General features: G+C 44.3%; 1 protein-coding gene across 4 annotated transcripts in view; it reads right to left on the minus strand.

Annotated features, from left to right (window-relative positions):
- LOC105511012 (chromosome unknown open reading frame, human C20orf196) overlaps window positions 1-17562 on the minus strand; it is a 120251-nt gene that overhangs the window by 88618 nt on the left and 14071 nt on the right. For 2 of the 4 annotated variants that reach the window (XM_011941016.1, XM_011941017.1), the window contains exon 2: window positions 14423-14604. In XM_011941016.1, the coding sequence (XP_011796406.1) occupies window positions 14423-14604 (182 nt within the window). Of the gene's footprint in view, window positions 1-14009; window positions 14335-14422; window positions 14605-17562 lie in introns of those variants that run through there. The other 2 variants (XM_011941020.1, XM_011941019.1) reach the window with 2 other exon arrangements.

The following is a 17562-nucleotide window of genomic DNA, read 5'->3' on the forward strand; positions in this document are numbered from 1 at the left end:
ATAAGTTGTGTTAAGTAAATTATTATTATTATTTATTTAAATTTGCCCCCAATTGTATTATTTTTAAGAAGGAAAAAATCTCACATGCTTAAAATACAGAATACAGTTTTCTTAAGAAAATAGCTTTGAAAGCAATTTAGGGGTATCCTTAAAGCCGTAATTCCATGCATGGTTATTACAGAAATATTTGTTAGAAAAAGAAACAACTTCACTAGGAACATGCTTTTTTCATGATGGGGAAACGTAGGAATAATATTCTATTCTCAGTACCATTATATCTCCTTACAGTTGTTCTTTTCTCTACTGTTTTCTTTTCAAGGAAAAAAAAGCCAGGGGCTTTTTAAGAGAGACTAGTTGACTTTCCAATCAAGAGTTAAACAAATCTGCAGTGCTCATATAATAATATATGCTTTTAAACTTAGAAATGTTATCATATTATCCTACACAGATCACACATGGCTTTAAATTTTATGATAATGTTACAAATGGATGAGCAAGGCACTGTGATAAATACTTGATTTCCATTTTTAAACCGTATCTAGTTTCACTTATATATGTTTTTCATATATTCATTCACCAGCCTTTACTGAGCACCTACCATATGCTAGGCACTGACCGATCCTTATTCTCTGCTCACACCAGGGTCTGGCTGTAGCAGGCGGCTCCTGCAGGCAGAGGGCAAAACCTGAACCTGGCCAGTCAAACATGGGGGACCCAGGAATTCACATAAAAGCCTTTATCCTTAAAAGTTATGTTCTAATAAGCTGGGTGTTTGTAACTTCAAGCATGTTACCAAAAGCCAACTATCAAAAACTGCAGGGAGCTAAAAGGTTGGCCAAGGGCAGCCACTCAGCTGACAAACAACAACTTCAGGGCAAAGAGCCAAGAATAAGAAGAGTTCTGGCACCAGATGAGAAAACTTCTTCTGGGTAGAAAAGGTGATCAAGGGCTTCATTTATTCCAGCAAAGAGAGTTAAAATTCCTGACTTGTTTTCTTCCCTGGGTTTTCACATAAGGAGTTGTATCCTACCTGGTGTGAGAAATTTAACTGAGAAGGCGATGCCTTTGTGGGGACCAAGGCCCTTGGCCCCTGAAGGTTTGTTGAAAATCACTGACGTGAGGCAGATTGATTGATGGGAGAAAGGCATACAAATTTATCTAATGTGTATACACCAAAGACTTCAGAATGAAAACCCAAAGACACAGGGGAAATTGTCCATTTTTGTGCTTAGGTTCAATAAACTATGGACTTTGTTGTAGAAATATGATTTTCATATTTCTGCAACATATGTAGAAATATGACTTTCATATTTCTATAACAGCAGAAATAGCAGTGTGGCCAGCAGGCACACATGAGAGGATCCTGCCAATTCAACAAATGATCTGGCCTAAGAAGCCTCTTTGTCTTCCCGGGCCAGAGATTCCCCTCCTCTGCCCACATTCACTGGGGCAGCTGGGGGGCACTGGCAAAGGCAACCCCACTACATCAAAGTGTAGAAATATGACTGAACACAAAAGGAAAGATCTGATGTTAATAGATTCAGTGGGGAGCCCAGCAAGGCCTGTCTGTCCAGATTCTTCCTGGCCTCTCTGAGCAGCACTCCTTCCTTCGGGGTGTGGGTCAGGACCTTCTCTGAAACGGGGGTCTTATGGCCTAGAGTCAAACAAGGCAGGTCAGATAATTTTTCTTTCATTTTTTTTTTTTAATTTAAAAGAGATGAGGTCTCATTCTGTCACCCAGGTTAAAGTGCAGTGGCACGACTGTAGCTTACTGTAGCCCCAACCTCCTGGGCTCAAGCAATCCTCCCACTTCAGCCTCCTAAGTACCTGGGACTGCAGGTGCATGCTACCATGCCCAGTTAATTTATTTTATTTGTAGAGATGGGGTCTTGCTATGTTGGCTAGGCTGGTTTCGAACTCCTGGCTTCAAGCAAACCTCCCGTCCCGGCTTCCCAAAGTGCTGGGATCACAAGGGTGAGCCACTGCACCCAGCCAGATAATTTCTTTACGGCAAAGTTTTACCCAGAAACGCAGAGGAAAAATTAGAGTAACATTTTTAGGTTCTATGGCTGGCTTTGGAGAAAGGGGATTCTGGTTTCTATGACCTGCCTTGGGGAAGAGGAATTCTAGCTTCTATGTCTGGCCTTGGGTAGAGAATGAGACTGAGATACAAGAGGGCAGATAAAGGTCAAAGGAAAACTTCTGCTTCTGAGGCTGTGGCGGAGATCTTCGTTTTGGGACATTGCTTTCTGAGCCCCAACACCTTCTCTCCAATTAGTGCACAGGTAGTTCAAGCTTCTTCCACAACAGGAAGACGGGAAAAATGGAAGGGAGAGCTCAGTGGACAGTGGACACAATGGTGGTCCAGGGGACCAGGAGTCACAGTCATCCTGACAGGGTACTGATATCGGCCAGCTTGAAGATACTGAGTTAGTAGAAAGATGCTAGCGCAGACTTAAAGAAGTAACTGCAAATATTTAAAGCTTAATTCCTTTTTTTTTTATTTTACTGAGACAGAGTCTCGCTCTGTTGCCCAGGCTGGAGTGCAGTGGCACGATCTTGGCTCGCTGCAACCTCTGTCTCCCAGGTTTAAGCAATTCTCCTGTCTTAGCCTCCTGAGTAGCTGAGACTATTGGCATGCACCACCACGTCCGGCTAATTTTTGTATTTTTAGTAGAGATGGGGTTTCACAGAGTTGGCCAGGCTGGTCTCAAACTCCTGACCTCAGATGATCCGCCCGCTTCAGCCTCCCAAAGTGCTGGGGTTACAGGTGTGAGACACTGCGCCTGGCCTAAAGCTTAATTCTTAATGCATAGTATGTAATCATACCTAGATGTCTGTATTTCTTTAAAGTTCTGCTTTTGCAAATCAACCTGACCCAGGTTTGAGTCTCAGCTTTCCACCAATCTGTGGGTAACACTAATATGAAAAGAGCCTCTCTGAAGCTCTGTTTCCTCATGGGTAACAAGGAGATCATAATAGGATTTACTTATTGGGTGTGGCTGTGAGAATCAAAAGAACAACATACGTAAAATGCACAGCACAGTACCTGAAATGTAAGTGCACAACAAATGGAAAAACCATCCATCTTTTGGTCTTCCCTTGTGTATGGTCTTTATCTTATAAATATACAACAGTGAATGAAACTAGAGACGGTGTCTGTTTGAAATGGGGGTCTTATGACCTACAGTCTTTGGGATTGACTATTGTAATCAAGTTGTTTCCTTGTATTTTAAAAAGACACAGCTGAGTAAAAAGTCAGATGAATGCTTACTTGAAAGAGCCCTTGAGGGGAGCTATCAGGCCAGAACATGAGGTCACACTGCTGTACACCTGGACTTGGCAGATAAGTGCCCTGGAGGTGTGGCTTGAGACAGTAACATGACCAGTTTTTCAACTCAGTTGGGATTTCTTTTTAAAACTGTGACTGCAGGCAAAGTACACAGAAGTAAATAAGCCTTGTCCCCCACAGCACGTGCCCTTGAAACTTAAAAGTGAGGAACAACGAGAGATGTCACAGGTGGCAGATAACATTCTTGAGCTTTTAAAAATAATTCTATTATTATCCTCTCCAATGACTATTTAATGTGATACATCATTTAGCAGTATATATTGCAAGTTATAGAGAACTATACTTTTTTATTTTTAAAGAAGGGACAGAGAAGTTACAGTTAGAAAAGTCTGCACAGAGGGTCACCCAGAAAATAGGAGTTGCCAGGTTACTACACAATCTTGGGTGATTTTCTTCATTATCCTGCGATTCAACTTCCCCATGTGGAAAATGAGAGGATTAGCTGAGCTCAGTGGTTTTCTTTCTTTCTTTCTTTTTTCTACTTTTTTTTTGGGCAGTCTCGCTTTGTTGCCCAGGCTGGAGTGCCCCTGGCGCCATCTCGGCTCACTGCAACCTCCGCCTTCTGGGTTCAAGCGAGTCTCCTGCTTCAGCCTCCTGAGTAGCTGGAATTACAGGCTCACAACACCACATCTGGCCATTTTTTTGTATTTTTAGTAGAGACAGGGTTTTGCCATGTTAATCAGGCTGGTCTCGAACTCCTGGCCTCAAGTGATCCACCTGCCTTGGCCTCCCAAAGTGCTGGGATCACAGGTGTGAGTCACCGCACCCGGCCATTCAGTGGTTTTCAAACTCCTCCTGGTCCTGGCACCCTTTCTTTGGATGAATACTTGCCTGGATGCATAAGGTAGAGCATCCAGGGCCCCACAAGCTCATGACCCCACTCGATCTCAAACTTGTAGTTCCTAAAGAGCTGTGTGGAACCACTAGCTCATACTGTAACCTTCTCTAACTCTCATTATTAGTCATATACGCTTATGGTTTATCCTTCACACCCCAGGCCATACAATTAAAATTCACTGCTGCCTTCTAACAGCAGCATGCAAAGAGCTCAAAGTCCAATTTTGGAGCTGAAAATTCAGTCTAGATAGCTGAATCTGCATAACTCAATCTAGGAGGCTGGGCTTGGTGGCTCTCGCCTATAATCCCAGCACTTTGGGAGGCCAAGGCAGGTGGATCAACTGGGGTCAGGGGTTTGAGACCAGCCTGGCCAACATGGCAAGACTTTGCCTCTATTAAAAATACAAAAATTAGCCGGGTGTGGTGGCGGCCCCTGTAGTCCCGGCTACTCAGGAGGCTGAGGCAGGAGAATCCCTTGAAACTGAGAGGCGGAGGTTGCAGTGAGCCGAGATCTCACCACTGCACTCCAGCCTGGGTGACGGAGAGTGACTCTGTCTCAAAAAAAACCAAAAACAACAACAACAAAAAACCCCACATCTAGGAAGAGGCAACAAAAGCAGAAAAGCACTGCCACACAGAACACCCAAACCTTCCAAATAAAGCCCATCCAGTTAGTATCTGATAAAATGTACCCCATTGTGTCCTCAGTTATTTCTCAGGGAATTGGCTCAATAACCATTGTTCCCTTCTTTCCTTTCCTCTCCGAATCTTAGGTCCAGTCTAGTGACTGGGTATTAGCCACTAGGTTGGATATCACTTAATGCACCTATAAAATGTCTTTCGCATTATATATATATCTAAAATACACCCTGACTCCTATTTTAAAACTATAACCACAACACATCAGGAATTCAACAACTAGTATATAAATTTTATTTTGAGTTTTTTAATCTAAGAGCTTATAATTCATTCCTTTTGGAAATAAAATTTTATAGAATTACAAAGAAATACGAATTATAGAGAGGAAGACAACAAACTTTTTTTTACTGTTAAAGATAAAATTCCTTGGATGAAATGCCTAAATACACAAGTTATAAAATGAGCTTTGAAGACTGGGATGTTGACAGATTCCCAGAATAAGACTAAAGGTGAATTAAATCACTATTTATTTTAAACTTATAGCTGCCTGCCAGCTATGGCCTTTAATCATCAAAGACTTATTGTGTTTAACATTCAATTTGCTGTATACATGCCACCAATTTCCCCAACACTGCTCTTAGACAGAAGTTCAAGTTTGAGGAAAGGGCTGATATTTCCTACCTCTGTATTGTTAATGTCTAACAACGACTTCAGAGAAACTCCTTGTCCTATTTTAGAAAGTACTTTGGATGCTCTCCAGGACAAAGGTTCCAGAGGGCGCAGGTGAGATACGCCACATGAGTTACCCAGAGTTTATCAAGCTCCAGCAGTACACATTGGGCCTTCGGGTGACCTTTGTGATCTTGCTTTTGAGAGGTTTAACCAAGATCATGTTTCTTAACAGCTCTTCCATTCTGCATACTCTGTGCTTCCCTTGAGCCAATTAGCAAAGGAGAAAGAAAACAAGTATCTAACAGGCAGTGTGTTCAAGTCCAGCAACAAGTCTGTACCTGGGACTAATTAATGGATTCAATTCAGCCATCTCTGGAGTGGACTGGAGTTGACCAGGGAGGAGGGGGCACATTCCAGAGAGGGGAACGATGCAGCTAAGACATTAACAGTTGGCTCAGCCTAAAAGCAAGCCCGACAGGACTGGCAGGCCTGTGTTAATGTGCAGTTGGACAGCAGCAGGGGCCTCTATTCAGCTCATGTGCACCTGTATAGCCGTACCAGTTGCTGAAATATTGCAATACTGCTGTATTGGTTGTTAAATATTTTGAACAAATATCCCAGGCAGCTGATTACACAGAGTCCCAAAAACAAGGCAGAGGAGCTTTTTGATTGGAGCTGGCAGGAAAGAAGTAGTATAAGATTGGCCGGGTGTGGCAGCTCACGCCTGTAGCCCCAACACTTCGGGAGGCCAAGGTGGATGGACGACTTGAGGTCAGGAGTTCAAGACCAGCCTGGCCAACATGGTGAAACCCTGTCTCTACTAAAAATACAAAAAATAGCTGGGCATGGTGGTGGGTGCCTGTAATCCCAGATACTCAGGAGGCTGAGGCGGGAGAATCATTTGCACCCAGGAGGCGGAGGTTGCAGTGAGCCAAGATTGTGCCACTGTACTCCAGCCTGGACAACAGAGCGATACTCAGTCGAAAAACAAAAGTAGTGTAATATGACATCTCAAAGGGGCCTAAACAGAAGAATGTTATGGAAAAGGTGTTCCAGGAACACTCTATGTTTTTCTTTCTTTAGAAAGAGGGTCTCACTCTGTCCCCCAGGCTAGAGTGCAGTGGTACGATCATAGCTCACTGTAGCCTCGAACTCCTGGGCTCAAGCAATCCTTCCACCTTTACCTCCCAAAGTGCTGGGATTATAGGCATAAGCCTCTGCACCTGCCCTCAGGAAGACCTGTTTGGCAGCAGCAGGTCTTCTGCCATATCTCACCAGGAAGGGCTGAGGGGAGGATTTCATAATTCCGCACCTCCCTTAAGTGAAAAGTTGTTTATTTTACCGGCATTTCATGAGGAGTGGCCGGGTGGGAACTTCAGGCCAGATGGACTCTGTCTTTATTAGATATATATAGCCTAGTTTTACCCATTTTTGCATACTCAGACTGGAATGACTAAGGCTTTTGAGGTTTTTCTAACACTCTCAGATTCTTATCAACCCAACAGTTTTCTGGAAAGTGCTCTTAAGTCTCATGTCCTTGCTACTAATTCGTTCCTCCAGGGCACGAACAGTGCTGCGGCAGTTGGGCACATAGCGTAAGGACAGAGAAGCGTCCATCCAGTTTGGCTCCTAGGGACGATCACTGGCATCTGAGTAAGGGCAGGCTTAGACCAGAGCGGAATGGAGGTAGAGGCCATGTGCCTGGGAATGAGGAACAATCCTGAGACGAGGAAGTGAGAAGGAGGAAGGCAGGCAGCCCCTTCGAAACTCCTGGCTGGGAAAAGTGGGGCAGGGAGAGGCCCATAGTCAGAGGCAGCTGCAAGGTGAAATGGGGAATCCTGTACCCAGGTTAAGCTTAAGCTGGGCCCATGTTCTTGTAACTGGGTTTTGCAGTGGTCCTTGTTGCATCCTAAATCTAAGGTCACCCTTCCTTGGCCTACTACTCTTCCAGGGGTTAGAACTGTGATGCTGACTCCAACCTGGAAGCTGGGACCTTGCTACCCACTGAGAAGCCACCTGCACACTGCCTGCCACCTGCCTGGATTTCTGGGTATTCTCTCCAGTGTGCCTGCTGCTGGGCTGGGCTGTGCCACCAGAAGACTACACCACTCCTCCATTGTGAACCCCAATGCCTTGCCAACTGTGTGTCTGGATTTTGACTGAAGAGTTTGACAACAGATGATATGACTGAACTCTTACGGTCAAGCCAGGTGCAGTGGCTTGCACCTGTAATTCAGCACTTTGGGAGGCTGAGGTGGGCAGATCATTTGAGGCCAGGAGTTTGAGACCAGCCTGGCCAACATGGCAAAATCTCGTCTCCACTAAAAATACAAAAATTAGCTGGGCATAGTGGTGCACACCTGTAATCCCAGCTACTAGGGAGGCTGAGGCATGAGAATCGCTTGAGTCTGGCAAGCAGAGGTTGCAGTGAGCTGAGATTGTACCACTGTACTCCAGCCTGGGTGACAGAGCAAGACTCTGTCTCAAAAAAAAAAAAAACAACAACAAAAACAAACCAGAAATTGTAAAAACTATACCAAGTTAATGAATCCTAATGAATCCTAATGATCAAAGCTTGGCTCTATTTCACCCAGTAGCTGGGGAAGCCAGGTCCCAAGTTCACCCTTAGACCCCCATTCAGCTGTAACCAACCTGCCATACTCTGCCAGTTCTTGAGATAGTCAACTCTATTTTGAGCCGAGCACAAGCTACATGAAGGTAGCCAACAGTGTGTGCCTCACTGAGTAAATACCAGGATGGGCAGAGACCAATGCTGAGTCACCCTGAATGACCCTCCAGCTGGAAACCTTGGCTATATTTACCAATCCGTGGAAGATCAACATCCTTATGACACATAACAGCAAGTAAGCAAACCAAGGACATCAGACTGGCTTGGGAACTGGAGGTGTTAAGAATCAGAGCGAGAATGGTGGCCAGCAGTACCCCAGTAGAGATTAGTGTAAAGGTGGGCATGTTTCTGAGCAAGCAATAAATCCAGAGTTATCAGAATTAGATTAAAATGTCGGCAAGAGCCTGCTGAAGGACCATGGGGAGAGAACCCGTAACTACAGCTACCTATGAACAAGAGGCATGGCTGGGAGGCCGAGGCAGGCAGATCACGAGGTCAGGAGATCCAGACCATCTTGGCTCCCACAGTGAAACCCTGTCTCTACTAAAAATACAAAAAATTAGCCGGGTGTGGTGGCGGGCGCCTGTAGTCCCAGCTACTCGGGAGGCTGAGGCAGGAGAATGGCATGAACCCAGGAGGCGGAGCTTGCAGTGAGCTGAGATTGTACCACTGCACTCCAGCCTGGGGGGCAGAGCAAGACTCTGCCTCAAAAAGGAAAAAAAAGGGGATCCTCCTGCCTCAGCCTCATAACATGCCAGACAACAGGTGTGAGTCACACCGCTCACAGCCCTGGTCCTTTTTAAAAACAAACCTAGTGGTTATTGTGACACAACATATAAAAGTACTATAGAATGGCAGAGTGCACAGCAAAACAAAAATTGTTTAAAAATGTTTAAGTTTCAATAAAATAGTATCAAAAAGTTAATATTTCTCTGCAAAACTCCCTCCAACTCTCCAAAATGTTTGTTTTATCAAGCTAACAAAACTAGCCTACATTTATTTGCAGCAGTTCCTTTTCTCAGTGGTATCATCCTCTTGGCCACTCCCCAGGTTAGAAAAAGTTTTCTTTTTTTCCAATAAAATGTGATTTTAGCTGGGTGTGGTGGCTCATGCCTGTAACACCAACACTGAGAGGTTGAGGCAGGAGGATCACTTGGGGCCCAGGAGTTCAAGACCAGCCTGGGCAACATAGTCAGACCCCATCTCTAAACAAAAAAACAAAAAAAAACCTTGTTTTAAAATTAGTTAGGCAGGATAATGCACACCTATAGTCTCAACTACTTCAGATGCTGAGAAGGCAAGATTGCTTGAGCCCAGGGGGCCACAATACTGCACTTCAGCCTGGGCAACAAAGCAAGATCATACCTTGAAAAAGAAAAAAAAAATTGAGTTGAAACATTTCCTTTGGATTCAGCCAGCTCTGTCATTTGCTAAGTGACACTAGGAAAGTTTCCTAACTTTTCCAAGTTTATTTCCTCACTTATAAAATGGGAATGACTTCCACTTCTCAGGTTTGTGATAAGAATTAAAAGTGGTGATGTTTAGGCCAGGCGTGGTGGCTCACGCCTGTAATCCCAGCACTTCAGGAGGCTGAGGCAGGTGGATCACTTGAGGTCAAGAGTTCAAGATCAGCCTGGCCAACATGGTGAAACCCCATCTCTACTAAAAATATAAAAATTAGCCGGGCATGGTGGTGCATGCCTGTAATCCCAGCTACTCGGGAGGCTGAGGCAGGAGAATTGCTTGAACCAGGAGGTAGAGGTTGTAGTGAGCCAAGATCATGCCACTGCACTCCAGTCTGGGCGACAGAGTGAGACTCCGTGTTGAAATGAAAAAAAAAAAAAAGTGATAATGTTTGTGAAATATTTAGCATGGAGCCTGACAATATAAAACCTGACAAGTAGTAAATGCTCAATAAATGGGAGTGATGACTATTAATGTGCCCTAAAACACTGCAGTGTCGAGTATACAGAGAACAATAATCACATCCAGAGCCTTCCATGGGGTAGGATGAGTAAACCAATGTGTTTTTTTATGTTTATTTATTTATTATCATTATTATTATTATTATTATTTTTGAGACGGCATCTTGCTCTGTTGCCCAGGCTGGAGTGCAATGGCGCCATCTTGGCTCACTACAACCTCTGCCTCCTGGGTTCAAGTGATTCTCCTGCCTCAGCCCTCCGAGTAGCTGGGATTATAGGCACCCACCACCATACCCAGCTAATTTTTGTAATTTTATTAGAGGCAGGGTTTCACCATGTTGGCCAGGCTGATCTCGAACTCCTGACCTCAGGTGATCCATCTGCCTTGGCCTCCTAAAGTGCTGGGATTACAGGCATGAGCCACTGCACCCAGCCAATTATTATTGGTTTTTGAGACAGGGTCTCACTCTGTCTCCAGGCTTGAGTGCAGTGGTGCAATCTCAGCTCACTGCAACCTCCGCTTCCTGGGTTCAAGAAATTCTCATGTCTCAGCCTCCCTAGTAACTGGGATTACAGGCACATGCCACCATGCCCAGCTAATTTTTGTGGAGTTTGTTTGTTTATTTGTTTATTGAGAAAAAGTCTCACTCTTGTCCCCCAGGCTGGAGTGCAATGGCGCGATCTTGGCTCACTGCAACCTCTGCCTCCCGGGTTCAAGCGATTCTCCTGCCTCAGCCCCCCGAGTAGCTGGGATTATAGGCACCTGCTACCATGCCCGGCTAATTTTTGTATTTGTGTTAGAGACGTGGTTTTACCATGTTGGCCAGGCTGGTCTCGAACTCCTGACCTCAGGTGATCCACCCGCCTTGGCCTCCCAAAGTGCTGGGATTACAGGTGTGAGCCACCGTGCCCGGCCAGAGGTAATTAAGTTTTGAGGGTGGAAGCCTTATGATGGCATTAGTGCCCTTATAAGACACCTGAGAAAGAGGATCTCTGTCTAGGCCATGTGAGGAACACAGGAATGTGGTGGCTGTCTACAAATCAAGAGTGGGGACAGCACCGGACACCAAATCCGCTGGCACCTTGACCTTAGCCTTTTCAGCCTCTAGAGCTGTGAGAAGTCACCCAGTGTGTGGTATTTGTGATAAAGGCCTGAGCTGGCTGGGCACGGTGGCTCACGCCTGTAATCCCAGCACTCTGGGAGGCCACGGCAGGTGGATCACTTTAGGTCAGGAGGTCGAGACCAGCCTGGCCAACATGGTGAAAACCCAGCTCTACTAAAACCACAAAAATTAGCCAGGTGTGGTTGTGCTCCCCTGTAATTCCAGCTACTTGGGAGGCTGAGGCAGGAGAATCGCCTGAACCTGGGAGGCAGAGGTTGCAGTGAGCCGAGATCACGCCAATGTGCTCTAGCCTGGGTGACACAGAGAGGCTCCATCTCAGAAAAAAAAAAAAAAAAAAAAAAGCCTGAGCTGACTGACCAGACAGTACTGCAGTGTGCTGAGCACCCCAGCTGATGAGGAATTGGATCTCCTGAGAGTCCACTCCGTGCCGCACACTATGCCTCGTGCACTACATTGTACAACTTTATGACCTTATGGCCTCCCCAACAAGGAGGTGCTGTTATTTCCATTTTACAAATGAGGAGATAGGTACAGAGAGGCTAAGTGGCTCGCCCAAAGTCAAACCAGGGGAAGAAGCAGAACCAGAATTCCACCCAGACTGTCTAATCCAGCACGACCTCCACTAATACCGTGTAAAATGGCTGTCTTAGCATTTGAGTACCTCTTCTCATGTTTAGACATGGGTTCCCCAAACAACCTTTTTGGCATAGAATATCCATATTTTTAACAAACACCCCTACATAAATATTTCAACATGCTCCTTATTTTCAGAGCTGTCAACTAATTCCAATTAATAACAGTTGCTTTTCTACAGGTTAGTCAACTAACAGGAAATAAAAAATAAAAACTGAGTCCACACTGAATTCCCTAAGGGAATAGAGCCATTGTCTCGAAGTATTTCAATGTGCTAATACTTCTAAAGTTCTGTTCAAACTGGGTATGGTGGCTCACTCCCATTATCCCAGCACTTTGGGAGGCCATGGTGGGAGGATCACTTGAGGCCAAGAGTTTGAGACTTGCCTGGGCAACAAAGCGAGACCCCGTCACTACAAAAAATTTCTAAAAATTAAAAAAAAAAAAAAAAAAGCCAGGTATGGTGATGTGAGCCTGTAATCCCAACTACTTGAGAGGCTGAGGCAGGAGGATAGCTTCAGCTCAGGAGTTCAAGGCTGCAGTGAGCTGTGATGGTGCCACGGTACTCCAACCTACGCACAGAGCAAGATCTTGTCTCTAAATAAATAAATAAATACATAAACAAAGTTCTGTTCAACTGCCTCCATTCACTCATTCTAAGAAATGCTGTTGCTACCCAGGGATGATGAAAAAATCCGTTTTAGGGATGGAAAGTCATGTAGAGGCAGCAGGATGGCAGGGAAAAAAGGGAAGGTCAAAGGAACTAAGATGTTAAGTCTAGAAAGGAAAAGGATAAAGAATTATCTAATTCTTGGTCAGTGATACGGTTTGGATTTGTGTCCCTGCCCAAATGTCATGTGGAATTGTCATCCCCAGTGTTGGAGGTGGGGCCTGGTGGGAGGTGATTGGTTCATGGGGCAGTTCATCCTAAATGGTTTATAGCACCATCCCCTTGGTGCTGAGTTCTCATGAAATCGGGTTGTTTAAAAGTGTGTAGCACCTTCCCCCGCTTTCTTCCTCCTGCTTCCAGCCATGTGAAATGCCAGCTTCCCCTTCACCTTCCACCCTGATTGATGCCCAGTAGGCGCTGCTATGCTTCCTGTACAGCCTGCAGAACTGTGAGCCAATTAAACCTCTTTTCTCTATAAGTTACCCAGTCTCAGGTATCTCTTTATAGCAGTGTGAGAACAAACTAACACAGTCAGGTACTAAATTAAACAGGAGACTTACTGATCCTGATTACTCTATGTCCGGAAAATCAGAAGAGAATCCCAAAGGAGTTTAAACGTATTTCTCCATAGAATTCTTGAAGGCAATGACAGTTACACATCCCACCTATAGTCATCACTGAATTCATCATCATTAAAGCCTACATTTCCTTAGTACCCACAATGAATTCTTTCTAAAAGTATATATTTGGATTTTTTTGTTGTTGTTGATTGTTTTTTGTTTTGAGACAGGGTTTCGCTCTTTCATCCAGACTGGAGAGAAGTGGAGCAATCTCAGCTCACTGCAACCTCCGCCTCCCAGGTTCAAGTGATTCTCCTGCTTCAGCCTCCTGAGTAGCTGGGATTACAGGCGCCCGCCACCACACCTGGCTAATTTTTGTATTTTCAGTAGAGACAGGGTTTCGCCATGTTGGCCAAGGTAGTCTTTATCTCCTGACCTTAGGTGATCCACCTGTCTAGCCTTCCAAAGTATTAGGATTACAGGCATGAGCCACCATGCCTGGCCATATGGATTTCTTAATATTAACAACAACAACATCGACTGAGCACCCATAATGGCAGAAAAACCATGCTAAGTGCTTTGCAGGTTTATCTTAACTTAAACCTGACTGGGTGGAGCAAGCATTCTGATCACCATTTTGTAGACAATGCTGGAGCTCAGAGGGGTTAAGGGGCACGCCCCAAGTCACACAGCCAGTCAGTGGCAGAGCTGAACTTCAAATCCAGGTCTGTGTGATGAACCCAGGGGATTAACCAAAACTAACAAGAAATAAATGAATAAATAAATAAATCCAGGTCTGTGGACCTCCAGACTCAGATCAGGTAATTAATATGAAAGAGAGGGCTTTACAGTTCCTAAAGACAGTCACTACCTACATCAGGGAATTAGCATCAGCTTAAATAATAGATGTTTCGGCAATCTAGTCAGGAAACCTTGTAGAAAGGTTGTTACTTAAATCCAGAGTATACTTCATACAAGGAATGCTAAAGTCTCTATTTTTATTACTCATCACATATAACAGGCCCACATTGCTATTTTCTGAGTTTTAAAAGAACAAAACAATAAAAAACAATTCCACTCTCTGTTGAACCAAATATTCCCCTGCTTCTGAATTCATTTTGAGGGAGATTAGAAAGGGACCTGAGATTAACAGCAACAATAACAAAATGACTCCAGGAAACAGCTCCTTGTCATTGCTGTGCCAGGGAAGCTGTCCTTTGAAGTTCCTCCTGACAGCTTTGCTTAGGTAAGATGTTTTTCTGCCTAAGACAATGAAGCCTTCTCAGAGATCTGCTATTGGAAGAGAGAGAAACAAACTATCACACACCCGTATAGCTGCTGGTTGTTTTTAAGTTCGTTTGTTTTAAACTCTGCTTATTACCTGGATCCACATCAGAAGAACAAGGAAGAGAATGGAATTCCAAAGAACTGAAAGCCTCGCTGTTGGCTTCTTGGCTGGGTCTCTGCAGGACATAATCTCTTATGTCACACACTGATGGCAGGTCCAAAGCACTGCTCTCCTCTGACAAGCTGCCTGAAGTGGCGTCCCTGGCTGCCATAGTCCTGCCATGGAAAAAATAAAACAATTCAATACAAAAGGCACCACATAGCAGGATCCTTCACTAGAGACAGAGCTTGAAGAATTTTATTTGTTTTATTTATTTATTTATTTATTTTTCCTGAGACGGAGTCTCGCTCTGTCGCCCGGGCTGGAGCGCAGTGGCCAGATCTCAGCTCACTGCAAGCTCCGCCTCCCGGGTTCCCGCCATTCTCCTGCCTCAGCCTCCCGAGTAGCTGGGACTACAGGCGCCCGCCACCTCGCCCGGCTAGTTTTTTTTTTTTATATTTTTTAGTAGAGACGGGGTTTCACTGTGTTAGCCAGGATGGTCTCGATCTCCTGACCTCGTGATCCGCCCGTCTCGGCCTCCCAAAGTGCTGGGATTATAGGCTTGAGCCACCGCGCCCGGCCTGTTTTTTTTATTTTTATTTTTATTTTTGTAGAGATCAGTTCTCACTAAGTTGCCCAGGCTGGTCTTGAACTCCTGGGCTTAAGCAATCCTCCCACCTCACCTCCCAAAGTGATGGGATTATGGGTGAGAGCCACCACACCCACCCAAAAAATTTTAAAGGCCAAACAACAGTGAAGTCAGAATGATTTACAGTAGTCCCCCCTCATGTGTGATTTTGCTTTCTGCAGTTTCAGTTAATCTCACTCAACCATGCTTCAAAAATATTACATGGAAAACTCCAGAAACAAACAATTGATAAGTTTCCAAATGTGCACCATTCTGAGCATTGTGATGAAATCGCGTGCTATCCTACTCCATCCCACCTGGGACATTAATTACCCCTCTGTCCAGTGTATCTGAACTATACTGAACCTGCCCCGTAGTCATTCAGTAGCCTTCTCAGTTATGAGATTGACGGTTGTGGTATCACCGTGCTTGTGTTCAAGTAACTCTTATTTTACTTACTAATGGCCCCAAAACACAAGAGTAGTGATGCCGGCAAGTCAGATATGCCAAAGATAGGCCACAAAGTACTTTCTTTAGGCAAAAAGGTAAAAGTTGACTGAGTGCACTGGCTCACACCTGTAATCCCAGCACTTTGGGAGGCTGAGGCGGGCGGATCACCTGAAGTCAGGAGCTCAAGACCAGCCTAGCCAACATGGTGAAACCTGTCTCTACTAAAAATACAAAAATTAGCCAGGCGTGGTCGTGGGCACCTGAAATCCCAGCTACTTGGGAGTCAGAGGCAAGAGAATCCCTTGAACCCGTGAAGTGGAGGTTGCAGTGAGACCAGACCATGCCATTGCACTCCAGCCTGGGCAAACTCCATCTCAAAAAAAAAGGTAAAAGTTCTCAACTCAATAAGGAAAGACAAAAATCATATGCCTAGGTTACTAAGATCTACTGTAACAAGGAATCTTCTATCCATGAAATTGTGAAGAAGGAAAAAAAAAATTCATGCCAGTCTTGATGACACACCTCAAACTGCAAAAGTTACAGCCACATGGAGGTTGCAGTGAGCCGAGATCACACCACTGCACACCAGCCTGGGCTACAGAGCAAGACTCTGTCTCAAAAAAAAAAAAAAAAAAAAAAAAAAAAAAAAAAAAGGTTATGGAGTTATGGCCACAGTACATAAGTGCTTAGTTAAGATAGAAAAGGCATTACATTTGTGGGTAGAAGACATGAACAGAAAGGTGTTCTGACAGCAATGTGTTGTACCAGAAAGCACGGGGCCTACACAAAGACATCAGCAAGGATCCCCTGAAACAAGTGACACCAAAAGCCATTTACCGCAAGTAAGGGACAGTTATACAGATTCAAGAATAGGTTTGGACTGAAAAGCATAAAAACTACTAAGGAGGTTGCATTTGCCAGTGAAGAAGCTGCTGCCACATTTTCGGCAGACTTGAAGAAGTAGATTAAGGAGAAAAGATACCATACACAGCAAGTCTTCAATTGCAATAAGACTGGCCTCTTCTGGAAGAAGATGACCAACAGAACCTAAATTCATAAAAGTGCAAAGGAAGCACCAGGGCATAAAGCATGGAAAGACAGATTAACTCTAGTACTGTGTGGCAACGCTGCAGGGCATATGATAAAGCCAAGCATGGTGTACAGAGCAAAGAACCCATGTGCCCTCAAAAGCAAAACCAAAAATTATTTATGCTTGTGTTCCGGTCATATAATCAGAAAGTATGGGTGACAGCTGTCTTGTTTATAGAATGGTTCCGCCAATGAATCAATGGTTCCCAGAAGTGAAAAAAATATTTGAAAGAGGAAGGGTTGGAATTTAAGGACATATTAATAATAGATAACGTACCCAGCCATCCTGAATCTGTTTGCCATGAACATGAAAATGCTGAGGTTGTATTTTTATCTGCAAATACAACCTTTTTCTTCAGCCACTTGACTAGGACATCATTCATTTTCCCAAGGCCACATACATCTGCCTGGTATTTGATCACATTCAATCAGCAATTGATGCAGATCGTAAACTGGAAATAATGTAGTGCTGGAAATCATTCACTATTGCTGATGCAATAGCACTCATCAAAGTTGCAATGGATGAATTAAACCACAAACTAAATGCCTGCTGGAAGGACTGATGGAGTGGAAGTTGTGAATGATTTTAAAGCCTTCCCTGAACTTGATAGAGAAGTTGAGAAAATCATCCATGCAACAAGACAGGTTGATGGAGAAGGATTTGCTGATATGCTTGATGAAGTAGAAGGACATACTGAAGGCCACTGAGAAGTGTTAACAAATGAGGAACTGGAAGAACTTGTCATGTCCTCTATAGAGGAAGAGGAAGATGAAGAAGAAGAAACTGAAGCAGAACCAGCCATGTGGACATTACTAAAATTTGCTGAAGTGTTTCAAACTGCACAGACATTAAAACATAAAATTATGGCATATGATCCTCAGATGGAACGCAGCATTAAAATCACCCGTATGATCACAGATAGTCTACAACCTTGCAGCAACACTTTTTTTTTTTTTTTTTTTGAGA

Source organism: Colobus angolensis, unplaced genomic scaffold, assembly GCF_000951035.1.
Source record: "Colobus angolensis palliatus isolate OR3802 unplaced genomic scaffold, Cang.pa_1.0 Scaffold197, whole genome shotgun sequence".
In the NCBI taxonomy this organism is placed as follows: Eukaryota; Metazoa; Chordata; class Mammalia; order Primates; family Cercopithecidae; genus Colobus; species Colobus angolensis.